This window comes from Lactuca sativa, chromosome 9, assembly GCF_002870075.4.
Source record: "Lactuca sativa cultivar Salinas chromosome 9, Lsat_Salinas_v11, whole genome shotgun sequence".
NCBI lineage: Eukaryota > Viridiplantae > Streptophyta > Magnoliopsida > Asterales > Asteraceae > Lactuca > Lactuca sativa.
The window spans coordinates 188,833,643-188,855,153 of record NC_056631.2 but is presented as its reverse complement, the minus strand read 5'-3'; the positions used below and the strand labels follow the sequence as shown (position 1 = coordinate 188,855,153).

Sequence of the window (21,511 nt, the reverse complement as noted above, 5' to 3'; positions counted from 1 at the left end):
TGAAATTAGGCAACAATAATAACAACAATGGTGTTGGAAACAGTGGAGCCAATGGAACTGTGAACGGGTCTTCGGGCCAAGTTAAAGGAGGTCAATTTTTGACTAACTTTGATAATTTTAATCATAATTTTGTTTATTATGTTTCACTTATTCCTGAATCGTTCTATGTAGAAGATGATGATGATGTTGCTTGGTGGATCGACTTCATGGCAACTAATCATGTATGCATGGATAAACAACTATTTGAAACATTAACGCTGCTTGAAGATGGATTGGTGGTGAGAATGAGAGATGATTCTTTTATACCTATTTGTGGTGTCGTTGTCTTGTGTCTTGAATTTACTTTTGGAAAGACTATTAGACTTTTTGATGTTTTGTTTGTTCCTAAGATTCAAAAGAATCTTGTTAGTTCTAGTTCTTTGAATTGTGATTGTTTTAAACAAGTTATTGAGTCGAATACGTTCATCTTATCTCGAAGGTGGAATGTTTATTAGTTTTAGATATTTATAAAATAGAATGTTTTGTTTGAGTATTGTTAGCAAATTATTACCTATTCAAAATTATGCATTTGTATCTTCTACTTCTAATGTTGATAAATCTATGCTTTGGCATGTAAGATTAGGTCATGTAAATTTTAGAAGGATGCACGAGATGTCAACAGATGGATTAATTCCAGCCTTTGGCATGACTTCTGATAAATGTAAAACATGTACGCTTACAAAAGACAAAACAACCCTTTCTTAGTATCACTAGAAATTCGGCTATTTTGAAACTTATACACAGTTAATTGTGTGATTTTCACTACTCCGTTGGGAAATTAAAAGTATGTAGTCACATTCACTGATGAATGCACTCGGTTTTGCTATGTGTATTTGTTACATTTTATGGACAAAGCCTTAGATAAATTCAAAATATACAAAACCAAGGTGGAATTGCAATTGGGTAATCCAGTTAAATGTCTTAGGACTGATAGGGGATGTGAATATATGGATCTCATATACTTCCAAATGATGGGTATCATTTATGAGACCAGGACACCTTACTCGCCCCAATAGAATTGAATTACTTAACGCAAAAATCGAGTCTTAAAGGAAATGGAAAACTCGATATTGTCATACTCAAGATTGAGTAATGGATTCTAGGGAGAGGCCATGTTAACGAGCTGCAATTTATTAAATAGGTTTCCAAATAAAAAGAGCAAATAAGTCCTATATGAACTTTGGTTAAAGAAAAAACCGAATTTAAGCTATTTTCTGGTTTGGAGATGTCTGACAGTTGTAAACTAACCGAGCCTAAAAGGACAACTTTGGGAGAACGTGAAATAGATTGTATATTCATTGGATATGGTAAACATTCCAATGCATATAGGTTCTACGTAATTGAACCTAACGATTCGGTAACGATTAACACCATTTTCGAGTCACAAGATGCAATTTTTTATGAGATGCGCTTTGCATCTTTTCAAAGGCCTAAGGATCTAACTTTTGGCACTAAAGAAGTGCAAAATCCATAAATTTTAGATGGTGTTACTGAACCAAAACACGAGAGCTTCGAAAAAGCAAAAGAGGCCAAATTCCGAAAAAATTCGTTCTGACTTTCAAATGTACTTGGTGGAAGGCACGGGGATGAGGAGGGTCTTCAATACTGTTATGGTTACAGTATTGAGGATGATCCAAAGACATTTCAAGAGGTCATGCAGTCTCAAGATGTAATATTTTGGAAGGAAGCAATTGATGATGAAATGTCATCAATCCTTGAAAATAACACTCGGGTATTGTCTGATTTGGCTCCATATACTAAACCACTTGGTTACAAATGGATTTACAAAAAGAAAATGAATTTTAATGGGACTATTGACAAGTTCAAAGCCTACTTATTCATTCAAGGTTTTTGACAAAAACTCAACGTTAATCAGGTCCTACTCTCTCTACTGTGATAACTAGGAAGCACGACATATTGCTAACAACCCAACTTTCCATGAACGAATTAAACATGTCGAGATGGATTGCTTTTTTGTACGTGAACGCATTAAATCTTGTAAAATTCATACCTATGTTATTAGCATTGATGAACAAGTTGTAGATCTCTTCACGAAACCTCTTGGGCACATATATGTTTCGTCATCTTCTTACTAAGTTGGGTGTTCGTAATTTTCACACTCCAACTTGAGGAAGAATAAAGCAAAATCGGATATATACAACTCATTCTCATCTTTCGATTATAACCTCTTTTTACCTTTATCTTATTTTAAGCCTTTATCTAGTTTCGTACTATAATTAGGTTTTCTAACAATTTGTATAAATACTATTGGTTTTTTTTTTCATGTAACCAATAATATAAAATTTAGACCCTTCATGGGTTTTTTCACACATTGTAGTATGATTTTATGCACAAAATAAGTATAAACATATTTTTTTACTTGATTTTTTATATCTTATCACAATACTTATAAAATAAAATCGAAAATGTCCGAAGAATAGAGGACATATTGCGATTACCGAGAGTCACTCAACACCGAAAGCGTAAGGGGAAAACACACATACTACCAAATCACACAAATGACCAGCTTAGCGGGCTCAGGAACAAAACGCAAATCACGAACTAGAAAAGTGTTTCAATCACTCGACTCTGTCCACTTAGGTACACAAGGCTAATTGTGTTAATGTGACGAACATTGGCACGCTCATCGCTTCTCAACCTTTGAACCAATTCTGCTGGCATTTCCTCCAAGTATAACTTTTGAAGACTAGTAAGATGCTCAATACCTTGTAGCGATGATCTCATCTCTCTACATCGAACCAGATTCAAGTCCTTGATACTGGGCAACGTACCTTTATCCAATCTCAACACATTCAACCCAACAAGCTCCAACAAACGCATTTTGTTGAGCTTTGGAAACCCTCCAGCCGTGAAGTGCAACGACCTGCATTTGCAAGTGTTCTTGAGTTCCAAGAACGCTAAACTCGGTAACTCCCGAATAGATGAAAGGATATCATCACCTAAACCAGAGGAACACAAGTAAAGATGAGTTAAATTTGCTAATGACTCGAGCCAAGGAGGCAACCTACTCAACAGCCCAACCAACACCAGCTTCTGGAGGAACACCGGAGGGAAAGCTAATGATTCCAGAACTAGCTCTTCACTTTCTGTACTGGAGGTGATGCTTAAACACCGAAGATCTGACATTTTTTCGATTGAGTTACACAGCTTTGGCCCATCTATTGCTTTCACGTTTGTTATACCCAATCTTTTGAGCTCTATCAAGTTTCCAACATGCTGGATGATACCTTCGTCTGCTTCAACGGATGCCAAAGTTTGTAAACTTCGGATTTTCGTTATTTCTACAGGTACTCGTAATCCAGAATGAAGATCGGAGGTTCCATGGGTATCATCAGCCCTTACATAACTTACAAGAAGGTGTCGAAGTAGTGGTATGTTTGCTATTCCATTTGGTAACTTTTCCAGCTTGGTATTCCTGACATCAAGTGTTTGTAGATTTCTAAGCCTCTCCATTGACTTTGGAAGCTTGTTGATCTTGGTTTCTCGAAGATTCAAGTACGTTAAGTTGAACAAGCCAACAACAGAAACCGGGATCGATCCAATCGACACGCTTTCAAGATCAAGAACTTTTAGCAGTTTAAAGCTAGACAAGATTGCATTCAAGGAGAAAGATGAACTTGTCTCTATCTGAAACACAAAGAGAGCACGGAGATTTCGTAGTATCGTGCTGCTTAAATGGAAATTTCTGCCTCTGTTATATACCGACAGGCGTTGGATTTTACTAACAAGTCGGGCTTCTGTGTCATCATCGTATGTTAAACAAAAATTGTCTTTTTGAGATGTTGTCATTGCGAGTTCTCGCATAACATCATGGACTTTAAACATCTTGACTCTTCCAGTATCATTAGTTTCAGTGACTTGAATCATGCTTCTAAGATTAAGTTCCATAAGATACTCCTCTGCTACTTCCTCCATTGTTATTCCTTTTCGTTCCAAGATAAACCCTTCTGCAACCCATAGTCTTATAAGCTTCTTCCTCTTGATTGGATATCCATCACGAAAAACACAACAATACAAGAAACAATGCTTTAAGTAAAAGGGTAGATCATTGAAGCTCAATGATAAAATTCCTTTAACACCCTCGAGCACAGGATTGTTGCTCAATTCCCATGTAAGGCTATCGTATATTTTCTTCCACTCAACAGCAGTTTTGTTTCTTGAACACAAAAGACCCCCGATTGCCACTATAGCAAGAGGCAATCCCTCACATTTCTTCATAATGGCTCGAGCTAATTCTTCGAGTTCTAGAGGGCAAGAATGTCCTAAATCACTCCAAAAAGCCTTTTTGCAAAAGAGAGCCCATGAATCATCTTCTCCAAGAGGGTCGAGGCGAAGAACATGCTTTCCGGGTCCTACTGATTTTGCTACATTATCGTTTCTTGTTGTGAATATAACTCGACTTCCAAGACCATTTTTGGGAAATGCACTTCTTATTCTACTCCAAAGAAGTATCTTCCAAACATCGTCTAAAATAATCACATACCTTTTTTTGTGAAGATAGTCAATAAGCATCTCGACTAATTCTCTGTAATTCAACAACCCCAAATCAACACGAAAAGTTTCACGCTTTCCTCCAAACAACTTCTTGATCATGGATCTTAGCAACTCATCAACACCTTTAGTTTGAGACACAGATACCCATGCCCAACAATCAAAGTATCTTTGAATCGCTTGATCATTGTAGACTTTGGTAACTAGAGTTGTCTTCCCTAACCCACCCATTCCAACTACGGATATAACCATTCTTCTAGGATCATCTTCCATCAACCATTCAATCAGTTTATCTTTATTATCATCCATACCCACTATCTCATCTTCATCAACAAACATTAATAGCTCTTCTTGACGTTGCCACCAGTCAATTGAAGCATTTCTATCTCTCCAATCATCAGTTTTCTCATCAAATGTGTACCTTTTTCTTCGCTCACAAACTTCATGAACCTCTGTTTTAAGCTTTTGAAGCTTCATGGAGATTTTACGTTTTCTGCTCATGTGTATTGGAAATTTGATGATGTCTTGCATCAAATTCTTGAACCCTCGTTTATGATCTTCTTCCAAGTCTTTATAGTATACATACTCATCTAACACGTCTTCTACTTTCTGTGCCACTTCTCTCACTTGTATCACCCATGCTTCCACCAATTCACTCTTCAACTGTTTTCTTTCTGCATCTCTTATGCAGGATCTCATGATTTCCAGCTCCAGTTTTATTTCCTCAACATCACTTTGAGAATCTCCCAGTAATGATGCTTCCTGCATGAGGATCGTTGTCAGCTTTTCCAGTAGGAAGTTCACAGCACCATCTGCCATTTTTAATTACTCCAGAATACATGTGAAATATGATAGCAGTGGTACAGAGATGGAGGTGGTGTCTGTGTGTGTGTGTGTGAGTGTGTGAAAACAAGAAAGAAAGTATAAAGAGAAGGTGATTAGGAAGAAACATAGAAGGTGGAGTTGACGAAGACTTCGTCAGTATTATTGCAGCAGAACTTGGACTTTGAATAAAAATTGATGGGACCAGGTAGCCATGCTCTTCCAGGCTTTTTGCAAACTCTATGTCAAATAAAAATTTCATCAAACGAAAATTGGAAGTGAAAAAGGGCATAACGTAATACTTACAACCGAGTTAATTAACTCTATCTAGCTTCAATGTAGACTCGGATTCTGTTTACTATATACGATGATGATGATACGTAATCTATGAATTGAAGTAGAAAGCATTTTAATAGTGTTGGATTCTTGAACGAAGAAGCTATCAGATTGGAAAGTAAAATATCGACAAAGAGCATCAAATAGAGACTCCGGTTTCAACCCAACACAAATAAAACCTGCAGTTTTGGGGGGAAAAACCTTATCCATTTTTTGACCTAAAAACATGTTGAAGACTGATTCAAAGTCAGTCAAATAAAGTGAAATAAGTGTTCTTTCATAATTGAAGTCTTTCATAATATTTCCTGCTTTTACCTAAGTCTTTTCATGTTTCCAACATTTACTTTTTCAGTTGTAAGTTCTACTATATATAGCAGCCTTCCGTTCATTGTGGTATCAGAGCTTAGGTTGCATTCCTAAGTCTCTCAGGATTGTTTTGATGGCACAGAACCTCAACTCTATTAGCATGTCTCATCCTCAAATTCCAATCTTTAAGGGAGACTCCTACGAGTTTTGGAGTACCAAAATGAAGACTTTGTTCAAGTCACAAGATTTGTGGGATCTTGTTCAAAATGGGTATGCAAAAGCAAGCACAGATGAGACACGTCAAAAAGAAAATCAAAAGAAAGATGCAAAAGCCTTGTTTTTCATCCAACAAGTTGTTGATGAAACAATCTTTCCTAGAATTGCTACAGCAATCACATCACGAGATGCCTGGAACATTCTCAAAACTGAATATCAAGGAGCAGCAAAGGTGATCACAGTTAAACTCCAGTCCCTAAGAAGGCAGTTCGAGACCTTAAACTTGAAAGCAAGTGAAACCGTTCAAGAGTACCTGGCAAAAGCATCTTCGATTGTGATTCAAATGCGTGCTTATGGAGATAAAATCTCTGATGAAGTTGTTGTTGCAAAAGTACTGAGGAGTCTACCTTCTAAATTCGACCATATTGTGGCGGCTATTGAAGAGTCAAAGGATCTTGCAACATTTTCCTTTGATGAACTAATGGGCTCACTACAAGCACATGAAGCGAGAATCAACAGATCTCAGACTCAAGATGGAGAACGTGGATTTCAGATCCAAGGAGAACAAGGTAGATATTCCTTTGGTCGGGGAAGAGGCAGAGCATCATCTTGTGGTCGTGGTCGAGGGAGATCACAAGGGTCACTAGTTCAATGTGATCATTGTATGAAGTTTGGTCATAAAGAAGAAGATTGTTTTACAAAGCAAAACAAAGCAAAATACACCGAAGAGGAATTTGAAGAGAAGGAAGATTACTTGTTCATGACCCACATTCATCTGATTGATGTCACAAAGGAGATATGGTATATAGATAATGCATGCTCTAATCATATAACCGGTGTACGTGACAAGTTTAAAAGCCTGAACAAAACAGGAAAATCACGTGTTCGTCTCGACAATGATCAACCAGTTGCGATAGAAGGAATAGGAGTTATGATGGTTTGCATCGAAGGAAAGGATAAACTCATCAATGATGTTCATTTTGTGTTAATTTTGCACCAGGTCTGGCCCACAATCTGATAAGTGTAGGCCAGTTAATTGAAAATGGATTGAAGGTAGAATTTGAGAATGATGCTTGTGTGGTAAAGAAACAAAATAGTGAAGTTCTATTATACTAAAAAATGACTGGAAATAGGATTTTTCCAGTAGATTTTTCACGAAAAGAAGGATATATGATGGTGAGTAGCAAGGATGATGAGTCAAGATTATGGCACTATCGATATGGTCATTTGTATGTAAAAGGTCTACAACTATTAACAAGCAAACAAATGGTGAACGGGCTGCCAACCATAAAAGATTCCACCCATGTGTGTGAAGGGTGTGTCTTAGGTAAGCAAACACGAAGATCCTTCCCAAAGGGGGAAGTATGTGCATATATTTGTGGTCCAATGAGGACAGAATCACACTCAGGGAGTAAGTACTTCTTGCTTTTTATTGATGATTTCTGTAACATCCCCCTCTGGCACGTATCACAATATTGTCCGCTTTGGGCCACTCAGCATGAAGACTTCCCAGGGGGTCACCCATCCTGGTACTACTCCCGCCCGATCACGCTTAACTGCAGAGTTCTTATGGAATCTGCTGCCCTCACGGCTTTAAAACGCGTTGTGACAAGGAAGGTATCCACACCCCTTTATAAGGAAATGTTTCGTTCTCCTTCCAAGCTGATGTGGGATCAGATCTAACCCACTTTGATATTTGTAGTGGCCAAGATTCGAACCCTTGTCTCTCGCCCCATCCCTTCCTCCGCCTTACCAGTGACATCCCCAAAATCTCGGCCAGAAAAGACCGATTTTCATTTATGCTTTTAAAATATTTTCAGAGTAAATCCTTTTGATTTGAAAGAGTTGCGGAATTTGTTCCCAAAAACAAAACATGATAAAACAATGTTTACCAAAGCATTTCATAAAAGAAATGTATTTTCATTATAATCAACACTCAGGGTGTCATGTTCCGATAAAGACCAATAAGCATAAACGATAACATTACAAGTCATTCAACAAATATATACATATACAGACTTGTAAACAAAACAACTGATGGTTCATCCATCTCGTGCCCTTGCGCCACTTCCTGTAATACAAATAAAACTGAGCGGGTCAGGCTTGGGAGCCTGGTGAGCATATAGGGTTTTTAACCCACAATAAATAATCATATTTAATTTTCACCAACCAACAATAACCCAATTACCCATTCCCGTTATTCTCACTTTATGTCCCTAAGACAACTAACATAAGGGACCTAGTCTAAGAATATTTCATCGGGGCGGCAACACATGCTTCGGGGGTACCTCAGCAATATAAGTCAAATAAGGCAACCATGAGGGGGATGGAGTACAGCGGATGAACACCCAAGTTCATTAACACCTACAGGTGGCGAACCTGCTAATGTTTCCACAAGACTATCTAGAAAAGTATGTGGTCGTCATCTAAACTCTGCTAGATGACTAAATCAAACAACAACGAGGCCTCTTATCTGTTTATTACATACCAACTATCTACCCATGTTCTACCCAACATATTAGTAGATAAAAATATACATTTTTATACATAGACAAAAACCTGTATAACATGCTTTAATCAATACATATTTCACATAACAGATGAGGCACACACACACATAACACATATCTCATAGAGAATAAATCATATCTATGAGTTAGAAGAAAGTGAATACACATTCACACATATAAACAACAATATACTTAATACACTCGAACCATACTTGTATTATTATCGTGTTTATGAAAGGTAGTATACACTCACCTGATCAGAAGATGATCGGACAGCACTACGACTTGCAGAAGTAGTAATCCTCAGCAGATCTGGAAGATCTCTTCAAAAATCTAACTTCTCGCGGGCAGAGCTTCGGCTCGGGAACCGCACTTCTCGGGATCTTCGCGATCTCGGGACTTGCCTCGGGGATCAAGAATAATACCGGGGCTTCGGGGTATTTCTGGCACGCAAATAGATGCAAAACGGGAGAGAGAAGAGAGAAAATAGCAAAAGAACTCGGTTGCCTTCGGATCCTATTTATAGGAGGCTGGAGCCTCGGAGTACGTGGGGCGTACGCCAGTATGCGGGGCGTACTGGTCCGAAATCGTCACTGCGTTCGTCATCCGAAGCCACTTGCTGCGAGGGTCGTCATGGTTCGCTGTACGCGGGGCGTACTTCGGATGAGTCCGATGACTCGTCCTCAGATAATACCGGATTTTTCAATTAAATCTAAATACAAAATATTTAATAAACTTCGGAAATTCATATCTTCTTCATACGAACTCCGTTTTCGACGTTCTTTATATCCACGCGAAGGTCAGACTACGCTCTACAACTTTCGTTTAGACTCCGTCGGCTAATTTTAAATTTATTTTTATTATTTATTTTCAATAGGACGCGACAGAAAAACTTCGTTATAAATTCATAACTTCTTCGTTTGACGTCCGTTCTCGCCTAACTTTTTATCGCTTCGATACCAACAACGAGACCTTCGATCCTCGTTTAGATTGCTTCGGCTAAAAACCGCTCGATCTCAAATCGAGTATAACAGGTTGCATACCGCTAAGCCGAAACTTCGATAAATCATAACTTCCTCATACGAAGTCAGATTTGGGCGTTCTATATATATTTGGAAACCTCGTTTCAACTACTACAACATTAACCCAAGATATTAAGTTTATTTTACACTTAATTTTTGACGCTTATTTTTATTCTTAATTAGTCAAACCACATAATTAAGCAATTAGGCACAAAACACATAATACTCAAATAATATAATCTTATTATTTCAAAACGGGTTACAAAGGTTAACCTAGACTATTACATTTCTAAAAGTGGCAAGGCCGGAAACACAGGCGTTACAATTCTCTCCACCTTAGAATGATTCCGTCCCCGGAATCACACATCAACAAACAAATGCGGATAGTGACTCAACATGTCACTCTCCGTCTCCCAGGTGAGATTCGGCCCATTCGTGTGTTTCCATCGGACAAGCACTAACCCAACCATTTTGCGTCGTAACTTCTTAGTCTTTCGGTCAACAATTGCCTCTGGTTCTTCAATCAACCTTTTGTTCTCATCAATTCTCAATTCAGAAATTGGAATTATATCGGGAACTTCTCCCATGAACTTCCTCAAATAACACACATGAAAAGTATTGTGAATTCCATTCAGTTCTTCGGGTAATTCGAGCTTGTAAGCTTGGTTCCCAATCCTCTGAAGAACTTTAAACGGTCCAATAAACCTTGGACTCAACTTTCCCCTTTTACCAAATCTTATAAGTCCCTTCCACGGCGACACTTTAAGCAAAACCGAATCTCCAACCTCAAAATTCATCGGTCTTCGCTTCTTGTCAGCATAGCTCTTTTGACGATCTTGAGCTGCTAACATTCCTTCCCTAATTATTTTCAACTTTTCAGCAGTTTGATGAACCATCTCCGGTCCCATAAACTGCTTTTCCCCAGCCTCAAGCCAACAAGACGGCGTACGACACTTCTGTCCATACAAAGCTTGATAAGGTGCCATCTTAATGCTCGAGTGAAAACTATTATTATAGGAAAATTCTACCAATGGTAAATGTTCATCCCAATTACCTAGGAATTCCAAGGTACATGCTCTCAGCATATCTTCAAGTGTTTGTATCGTTCTTTCACTCTGACCATCAGTCTGTGGATGGTAAGTTGTGCTTAAACATAACTTGGTACCCATTTCCTCTTGTAGACTTTTCCAAAACCTTGAGGTGAAACGGCTATCACGATCGATACAATCGTTAACGGAACACCGTGAAGCCTCACAATTTCCTTCACGTAAGAATTCGCAAGCTTTTCCATAGACCATTTCTCCTTGGCTGCTATGAAATGCGCACTCTTAGTGAATCGATCAACGACCACCCAAATCATGTCGTGACCATTCTTTGTTCTGGGCAGTTTAGTGACAAAATCCATAGCAATGTCTTCCCACTTACCCATAGGCACAGGCAATGGTTCTAGACTCCCGTACGGTTTCTGATGTTGTGTCTTGACTCTCGCACAAGTCACACACTCGGCCACATACTTTGCAACATCAAGCTTCATCGTCGGCCACCAGTAGTAGGGTTTCAGGTCCCTATACATTTTAGTGCTACCCGGATGAATTGAGTACATGGTTTTGTGAGCTTCTTCCATCAGAAGATCCCTAATTCCTCCTGACATAGGTACCCAAATACGATCTTGGAATACCTTCAGTCCATGACCGTTTGTACCAAACACCAACGTTTTACCCAAACGTTCCTCCTTTCGGTCATTTTTCTCAGAAGCTTCCTCTTGAGCTTTCTCTATACTTTCCACAATGGTCGAGACAACTTCAATTCTCAACGCTCTTGGCCTTCTCCTTTCAAGATTGACTTTCCGACTGAGAGCATCAGCAACAACATTAGCTTTACCGGGATGGTAAAGTATCTCGCAGTCGTAGTCTTTAAGTAATTCTAGCCAGCATCGTTGCCTCATATTCAATTCCTTCTGATTAAAGAGATATTGGAGACTCTTATGATCAGTAAAAAGTTTGCACTTCGTGCCATAGAGGTAATGCCTCCATATTTTCAGAGCAAAAACTACCGCTGCCAACTCCAAATCATGAGTAGGGTAGTTCTTTTCATGCTCCTTCAGCTGTCGAGACGCATATGCTATCACCTTTTCTCTTTGGGTCAAAACACAACCCAATCCAACACCAGACGCATCGCTATAAACAGCAAAGTCTTCAACTCCATCGGGTAGAGAAAGTATCGGTGCCTCGCATAGCTTCTTCTTTAGATTCTCGAATGCTTCTTTATGCTTATCACTCCAAGCATAAGTAGCACCTTTGTGGGTCAAAGCTGTTAATGGAGTAGCAATCGAAGAAAAGCCTTGGATAAACCTGCGGTAATATCCGGCTAATCCTAAAAAGCTTCGAATCTCCGTGGGAGTTTTCGGTTGTTCCCACTTCATCACAGCTTCGATCTTCGCTGGATCAACCATTATCCCTTCTTGGTTGACCATGTGACCCAAGAATTAGACTTCGCGAATCCAAAAATCACATTTGGAGAACTTTGCATACAGCTTCTCCATCTTCAAAACTTCTAACACTTCTCGCAAGTGTCTGCCATGTTCCTCCTGGCTTTTCGAGTAAATCAGAATGTCGTCTATGAACACTATCATGGATTTATCAAGGAAAGGATTACAAAACCTATTCATTAAATCCATGAATGCTGCCGGAGCATTGGTTAGTCCAAACGACATAACCAAGAACTCGTAGTGTCCATATCTAGTTCTGAATGCAGTGTTCTCGATATCTTGCTCTCTTACTTTTAGCTGATGATATCCTGACCTTAGATCGATCTTCGAGAAATAGCTCGAACCTTGCAATTGATCAAATAGGTCATCAATCCTTGGCAACGGATATCTATTCTTTATTGTTGCCTTGTTCAGCTCTCTGTAATCGATGCACATTCTCATACTTCCATCTTTCTTCTTCACAAATAACATCGGAGCTCCCCAGGGCGATGAACTAGGTCTAATGAAACCTTTGTCCAATAACTCCTGAAGTTGCATCATCAGCTCCTTGATCTCTGTCGGTGCTAATCGATAAGGTGCTTTTGCTATTGGCGTGGTTCCTGGTAACAAGTCAATACGGAATTCCACTTGTCGATCAGGCGGTAATCCAGGAAGATCTTCGGGAAATACTTTCGGATACTCACACACCACTGGAATACTCTGCATCACCTTCTTTTCTTTCTTAGCATCAATCACGAATGCTAAATATGATGTACATCCCTTGGCCAAACACCTTCTGGCTTTCATTAGGGAAATGATTCCAGAATTCACTCGTCGTTTGTCCCCATACACCATAAACGAATCTTTCCCAGGCGGTTTTACTTTAACTATCTTCTTCTTGCATAAAATTTCGGCATCATTGGCGCTAAGCCAATCCATTCCCAACACGATGTCGAAACCATTAAGATCGATGGGCAATAATTCCTCGTGAAACTTATTCCCATTAAGGTCGATTAAGATGTCTTTCATACGATGGCTAACAGGTACAAACTTGCCACTAGCTACTTCGACTAATAAAGCATTATCTAGTCTAGCAACAGGCAAAGCTAGCTTTCTACCAAACTCATGCAAAATAAAGGAGTAGTTGGCTCCATAATCAAACAATATTTGAGCAGGTAATTCGTTTACGAGAAAGGTACCTGAAGCGACATCAACTTCATCTTTCGCGGCCTCAAGTGTCATCTGGAAGGCTCTCGCCTTCGGCTTTGGTGGAATGTTGGGCTTTGCTGCCTCCTTCTTCTTCGGACAGTCTTTCAAAATATGCCCCTCTTCATTACAACCAAAACACATCCTTTTGTTGTTCGGACATTCATTGGCAGAATGTCCAACCTTTCCACACTTGTAGCAGGTTACATCCTCGCTACATTTCCCAAGGTGCTTTTTCTTACACTTATCACACCACTTCGCTTCGCCTCCCTTTCCTCCAAACTTTTTCGAATCAGATTTCAAAAATTTGCCTTTCTTACTGGAACTAGATGTTCCCTCAAACTTTCTTTTCTCACCAACCTCAACCTTGTCGGTGGTTCTTCCCTTAATCATGTTCTTAATAGACTTGGCAGCCCAGATAGCTGCCTCTAGAGTATGTGCCTGACGTACTGGCACCTCGTACTCCCATGGGAGTCCCTTCGTATACCGATCCACCTTTGTCAGCTCATCTGGAACGATGCGCAAAGCAAACTCCATCTTATCGGTGAAGTTATTGGTGTATTCATCAACTGACATGCTGCCTTTCGTCAATGCCAAAAACTTGTTCTCCAACTCCAACAAATTTTGGGCCGAGCAGAACTTGCGCTTGAACTGCACCAAGAACTCTGCCCATGACAATTGCAGTGGCTCATTAGCTCTCAAAGTCTTCCCTAGAGTGTTCCACCAACGAACGGCTCCACCTCGGAATTGACGCACGACATAGATAGTCTGCAACTTACCTCTGCAGCCACAAGTCATGAAGGCTAACTCCATTTCAGAGATCCAATCCATAACCCCAATCGGATCCTCCTTTCCATTGAAGGTCGATGGTTTGCAAGTTAAAAAGTCCTTGTACTTGCATCCCATTCCATCATTCCTTCCATCATGGTTATCTTGCCTAACTATTGGTGGGTTGGCTTGACCAACAGACCCACTGAAGTTTCCCCCTTCTGAGTGCCCTTCATTTAAGTCAGGCTCTTCCACACGAATTGATAGTTCTTCACGATTCTGTTGAAGCAACCGTCTAGTTTCATCCATCTGACGATCCAACATCGTCTGAATCATCATTTGCACACCAGCCATAGTTATTGGCTCAGGTGCTGCTGCTACGACAGGTATTTGTTCAATCACTGGTGGTTGATTCCTGTTTTCGTCAGCATTTCCAACTCCACTTCTTGTTCTCACCATTTTGATCTACACATCGAATAAGGTGAAATTAGATCCTCAATCACGATAGATATTCAAATCATCCTTATCACTCCGAAACGTTTATATGCTAGTTCTAATATCGTAGACGCACGCTTAGAATCCTACGCACATAAGGTTTCTAGATCTGGTCGGCAACAAACCATAGATCCGAACAAATAATATCATATATGGCAACATATAACAATTAGCACATAAAGCATTTTAGGCAACTTTCCTAAAATAAACTAGTGCTCGTGTCTAAAACATAACAGACACACATCTCAAAATTTCACTTAGCATTCTAAGTTTAAGTCTAGAAATCCTACGAATTCCTAGTTCGCTTAAACTAATGCTCTGATACCAACTATGACATCACCAAAATCTCGGCCAGAAAAGACCGATTTTCATTTATGCTTTCAAAATATTTTCAGAGTAAATCCTTTTGATTTGAAAGAGTTGTGGAATTTGTTCCCAAAAACAAAACATGATAAAACAATGTTTACCAAAGCATTTCATAAAAGAAATGTATTTTCATTATAATCAAAACTCGGGGTGTCATGTTCCGATAAAGACCAATAACCATAAACGATAACATTACAAGTCATTCAACAAATACATACATATACAGACTTGTAAACAAAACAACTGATGGTTCATCCATCTCATGCCCTTGCGCCACTTCCTGTAATACAAATAAAACTGAGTGGGTCAGGCTTGGGAGCCTGGTGAGCATATAGGGTTTTCAACCCACAATAAATAATCATATTTAATTTTCACCAACCAACAATAACCCAATTACCCATTCCCGTTATTCTCACTTTATGTCTCTAAGACAACTAACATAAGGGACCTAGTCTAAGAATATTTCATCGGGGCGACAACACATGCTTCGGGGGTACCTCAGCAATATAAGTCAAATAAGGCAACCATGAGGGGGATGGAGTACAGCGGATGAACACCCAAGTTCATTAACACCTACAGGTGGCGAACCTGCTAATGTTTCCACAAGACTATCTAGAAAAGTATGTGGTCGTCATCTAAACTCCGCTAGATGACTAAATCAAACAACAACGAGGCCTCTCATCTGTTTATTACATACCAACTATCTACCCATGTTCTACCCAACATATTAGTAGATAAAAATATACATTTTTATACATAGACAAAAACTTGTATAGCATGCTTTAATCAATACATATTTCACATAACAGATGAGGCACACACACACATAACACATATCTCATAGAGAATAAATCATATCTATGAGTTAGAAGAAAGTGAATACACATTCACACATATAAACAACAATATACTTAATACACTCGAACCATACTTGTATTATTATCGTGTTTATGAAAGGTAGTATACACTCACCTGATCAGAAGATGATCGGACAACACTACAACTTGCAGAAGTAGTAATCCTCAGCAAATCTGGAAGATCTCTTCAAAAATCAAACTTCTCGCGGGCAGAGCTTCGGCTCGGGAACCGCACTTCTTGGGATCTTCGGGATCTCGGGACTTGCCTCGGGGCTCAAGAATAATACCGGGGCTTTGGGGTATTTCTGGCATGCAAATCGATGCAAAACGGGAGAGAGAAGAGAGAAAATAGCAAAAGAACTCGGCTGCCTTCGGATCCTATTTATAGGAGGCTGGAGCCTCGGAGTACGCAGGGCGTACTGGTCCGAAATCATCACTGCGTTCTTCATCCGAAGCCACTTGCTGCGAGGGTCGTCATGCTTTGTTGTACGAGGGGCGTACACGAGTACGCGGGGCGTACTTCGGATGAGTCCGATGACTCGTCCTCGGATAATACCGGATTTTTCAATTAAATTTAAATACAAAATATTTAATAAACTTCGGAAATTCATATCTTCTTCATACGAACTCCGTTTTCGACGTTCTTTATATCCACATGAAGGTGAGACTATGCTGTACAACTTTCGTTTAGACTCCGTTGGCTAATTTTAACTTTATTTTTATTATTTATTTTTAATAGGCCGCGACAGAAAAACTTCGTTATAAATTCATAACTTCTTCGTTTGACGTCCGTTCTCGCCTAACTTTTTATCGCTTCGATACCAACAACGAGACCTTCGATCCTCGTTTAGATTGCTTCGGCTAAAAACTGCTCGATCTCAAATCGAGTATAACAGGTTGCATACCGCTAAGCCGAAACTTCGATAAATCATAACTTCCTCATACGAAATCAGATTTGGGCGTTCTATATATATTTGGAAACCTCGTTTCAACTACTTCAACATTAACCCAAGATATTAAGTTTATTTTACACTTAAATTTTGATGCTTATTTTTATTCTTAATTAATCAAACCACATAATTAAGCAATTAAGCACAAAACACATAATACTCAAATAATAAAATCTTATTATTTCAAAACAGGTTACAAAGGTTAACCTAGACTATTACATTGCTAAAAGTGGCAAGCCCGGAAATACAGGCGTTACAGTTTCACTCGTATGTGTTGGGTCTACTTCATCAAAGCGAAATCTTAAGCTTTCGAGCACTTCAAAAAATTCAAAGCCCTTTTCGAAAACAAGGAAACGTTGTAATCAAGATTTTAAGAACTGATAGAGGCGGTGAATTCTTGTCAAAGAAATTCACTACATTATGTGAAGAAGTAGGAATAAGAAGAGAATTGACAGCTTCTTACACACCTGAGCAAAAAGGAATCACAGAGAGGAAGAATATGACTATTGTGGAGATGGCTCGATCAATGTTAAAAACATGTAAGTTGTCTAACTCATTTTGGGCAAAAGTTGTAGCAACAACTGTGTATCTCCTCAATCTATCACCCACCAAAGCAGTATGGAATAAAACACCTTTCGAAGCCTGGTATGAGTTCAAGCCCACTGTTGATCATTTGCGTGTTGTTGGCTATTTATGCTATGCATTGGTCACCACAAATACGCACAAGCTAGAAGAGAAGTCCAAGAAATACATCTTTGTGGGCTATTGTACAATGTCAAAGGCCTACAGGTTATTTGATCCTATAAATAAGAATATTGTTATCGGCCGTGATGTGATTTTTGAAGAATATTCAAGTTATGTGGATACATCTGTTCACACAAACTTAATGCCACAGCTAAATTCATTTGAAAATGTAGAAGATGAACTACATGATCATCCAATCAATATGCCCATGTCTCCTCTATCAAGTCAGACACCGAGCACAACTCACAGTGAATCATCTTCTGCTACGCCCTCGAGGACCACATCTGGCTCTTCTGATGTCTTGTCTCCAGAAACTCCACCACTCCGATATAGGAACTTGAATGACATTTATGATAGCACTCTAGCCCTGTTCGCTAGTGATCCAGTCTCAACAGATGAGGCACTTCAAGATGATAACTGGAAGAAAGCAATGAAGGATGAATTTATGGCGATCGAAAGCAATGAGACATGGGATCTGGTGGAACCTCAAACTGGTAAGCATCCAATTCCTTTGAAATGGGTTTTTAAAACAAAGTTCAATGCCGATGGTAGTCTCCAAAAGCATAAAGCAAGATTAGTTTCTCGTGGTTTTCGAAACGAACAGGGTGTAGATTTCAATGAAACATTCTAACCGATGGTAAGAATTGAGACAATAAGGTTAATTCTTGCATTAGCTGCACAACAACAATGGGAAGTTTACCAGTTTGATGTTAATTTGGCATTCTTAAATGGGGACCTCAAAGAAGAAGTTTTTGTTCAACAACCCGAAGGATTTATTGTTCCTGGGCAAGAAGGGAAGATATATAGGTTGAAGAAGGCATTATATATGGGCTTAAACAAGCTCCGCGTGCACGATATAGCAAGATTGACAACTTCTTTCGCTTCAACGGTTTTCAGAAAAGTCCAAGTGATCCTACCATGTATTTTAAGAAGCAAGGTGATGTAGGGACCATGTTAGTCAGTCTCTATGTTGATGACATGATCTACACAGGGTCGTCTAAAGAGCTCATTTATCAATTTAAAATGGAGACGATGAAGACGTTTGAAATGACAGACCTTGGAAAGCTACATTATTTTCTTGGGAACGAAATAAAGCAAACAAACACCGGTATTTTTATTGCTCAAGAAAAATATGTATCAGACATGCTAAAGGGTCTCAACATGGAGAATATTGAACCAGTCACAACTCCTATGAACACTAATGAAAAGCTAACATGTGAAGATGCCACAGGAATGACAGATCCTCAAGATTACATGAGCATAGTTGGGAGGTTAATCTACCTCACTCACACAAGACCAGACATAATTTTTGTAGTGGGAGTAGTTTCAAAATTCATGCACAAACCCACAAAACAACATTATGGAGCTATCAAAAGAATTATTCGTTACTTAGCGGGTACCAAGCACTATGGTATCTAGTATTTGAACTCTAAAAGGTTTGTGCTAAAAGGATACAGTGATAATGATTGGGCAGGATCACAAGAAGATAGGAAAAGTACAACAGGGAATTGCTTCAGTACTGGGTCTAGAATAATTTCATGGCAGTCAAAAAAGCAAGCAACGGTAGCTTTATCATCAACTGAGGCGGAATATGTGGCAGTCACAATTACCGCTTGTCAAGCTGTGTGGTTAAGAAGACTTATGGGTGATCTTATGCAAGAACAAAGGGAACCAACCGTGATTTACTGTGATAGTCAATCAACAGTTGCCATGACAAGAAACCCAATTATGCATGGGCATATTAAGCATATTGAAATTAAGCATCGCTACATTTATGACTTGGTGGCAGTAGGTATAATATGGGTGGAGTTATGTCCTACTGAAGAACAATTGGCCGACATGTTCACTAAGGCTCTTCCGCCTGCACATTTTCAGCATCTCCGAGCTTGTATTGGCATTGGAAGCTTTGAATCAAAGGGGGGTGTTGAAGACTGATTCAAAATCAGTGAAATAAAGTGAAATAAGTGCTCTCGTGTCTTTCTTCATAACTGTTGAAGTCTTTCATATTTCCTGATTTTACTTAATTCTTTTCATGTTTCCAACATTTACTTATTCAGTTGTAAGTTCTGCTATATATAGCAGTCTTTTGTTCTTTGTTTATCACAAAATAATACATGAGAGCTTTTCTTCAATTTTGCATTGTTCATTTGTTTTGAACCAACAAAACATATATCGTGCATCGGTCCATCGCCGTCGTCTAAATTGCAGAGGTTTTGAGGTAATTTGTGTGTGCATAACTAAAATTGAAGGTGTTGGTCAACTACATTTATAACATTTTTTATTTCTTTTTAATATTTATCGTCAGGTTTTGTAAAATAAATAATGAAAAACCTATCGACCAATTTTTAAAAACAATAAAAAAAATATTGAATTTCAAAAAAGTCATTATTTGCACCTGTAAAAAAATTATGTCTAACTTTTAACATTTATAACTACGTATAAACTGCGTTTGGGCTAAGAAATTTTTTTATTGTGTTTCTTTGTGAGATGTTTATGAACATATCATACTCTAAATTTGATTATCGGAAAGTCATATTTTGTTTAGCTTCAAAGTGAGGTAGTTTGTGAAATATATGAAAAATTAGCCGACGTTGAACCCTCATACTTTTGTCATGCGAACTTCATTTACACTATTTTTTTTCATTGTTATGTATGTACCAAGGGTTATGCATGGATATATCATGCTTGATATTTGGATATCAGAAAGTTGTACTTTTGAAAGCTCCAATGTGGATAGTTGGTATTTATTGAAATTTTTCCAAATATCATAATTTTCATATGAATATCTAGATATTGTACTTCTTTTGTATATTGTTGTTAGAATTATGGTATAGAATGTAGCCTTAATTATTACTTACAAAAGGGGTAATACGCTCATAAAAAGTAGTGATGTTTCTTTGGAATTACAAATGGATAGCTAAATTATTCATCTACAAATAAGGTAACAAGACCAATACATCATTTGCTAATTCTATGAGGAGGCATAGGAGTTTGATATCCACCTCCATACACTATATAAATGAAATACAAAATTACGTAAATGGTCCATATGGTTTACTAAATATCACAACTTCAGTCTCTGTTAATTTATTTTTACTAGCATGAAATACAAAATTACGTAAATGGTCCATATGGTTTAACGTGGTTGGTCTTTTTGTTTTCATTTTCTTACAAATTTGATCTAAAATTAATATTATACCCTAACTTAAGTTTTTTATTTAAATTTTTTCTATAGTAATTTAAATAAAAAAGAAATTATATAATACCCTAGGTCTCAACCTTATCCATCACATGTTTATTCCCTGGTTTTGACATCCAGCCTTCTTTCATTATCCTTAAAACCAGGTGTCAACGAGGAGACTTTGAAAAAGTAGATCTCCTTCCTCGATTTTCCTCATTCCTACAACATAACTCAATACCCCCAATCTTTTGTTACTTTTCGAGATTTCCTCGCACCCACCGTTGGTGGTCTTCAAGCATCCCATCCATGAAACCAGGTACATCCTCTTGTCTCTATTACCCTCCTCCTCCCCCACCCTTCCTCAAATAACTGTAATACTCCACAACCTACGATTTGATTTTGTCTAAAGTCAATGAAATTTGTAGTTAGCATCACTGGCAACTACCCCTCTTCCCAACCAATTAAATAAAGATCATCATACAGATTTTTTTATACTTTTTTTTTCATTAATTTAATTCTCATCGTACAACGAGTGAAATGGCAAACGAGCAACAAGCTGCGCCGCTAAGCCTTTTTGTATGGTAAAGCTAATTCTTTTAAAGACTACATCCATAGATCTCGGGGATATAACATTGCTATGCCTGATCTGTTGTACTCTATTAAGAAGCTCTACCACATCTGACGCAAGGAAACGAGACATATCAAACGCAAAGG

The 21,511-nt window shown here is 38.5% G+C and overlaps 2 protein-coding genes across 3 annotated transcripts; one reads left to right on the top strand and one right to left on the bottom strand.

Moving 5' to 3' along the window:
* Positions 1 to 2,396: 2,396 nt before the first annotated feature.
* On the bottom strand, positions 2,397 to 5,876 carry LOC111889801 (disease resistance protein RPM1). Of its 2 annotated transcripts, XM_042898333.1 has the most exons (2): positions 5,680 to 5,876; positions 2,397 to 5,313 (listed from the first exon to the last, which is right to left on the bottom strand). In XM_042898333.1, the coding sequence occupies exon 2, from the start codon at positions 5,248 to 5,250 to the stop codon at positions 2,602 to 2,604; it is 2,649 nt and encodes an 882-aa protein (XP_042754267.1). In that variant the 5' UTR covers positions 5,251 to 5,313; positions 5,680 to 5,876; the 3' UTR covers positions 2,397 to 2,601. The 2 variants fall into 2 exon arrangements, with proteins under 2 accessions (XP_042754267.1, XP_023741720.1); XM_023885952.3 differs by lacking the exon at positions 5,680 to 5,876 and having other exon boundaries at positions 2,397 to 5,664.
* Positions 5,877 to 6,235: 359 nt separating this feature from the next.
* On the top strand, positions 6,236 to 7,249 carry LOC111889782 (uncharacterized). Its single transcript, XM_023885935.1, has one exon. The coding sequence runs from the start codon at positions 6,236 to 6,238 to the stop codon at positions 7,247 to 7,249; it is 1,014 nt and encodes a 337-aa protein (XP_023741703.1).
* Positions 7,250 to 21,511: the final 14,262 nt, after the last annotated feature.

Bases quoted from the DNA above. Each gene is read 5' to 3' on its own strand.
- LOC111889801 (XM_023885952.3), bottom strand. From the start codon at position 5,370: ATGGCAGATGGTGCTGTGAACTTCCTACTGGAAAAGCTGACAACGATC.
- LOC111889782 (XM_023885935.1), top strand. From the start codon at position 6,236: ATGAAGACTTTGTTCAAGTCACAAGATTTGTGGGATCTTGTTCAAAAT.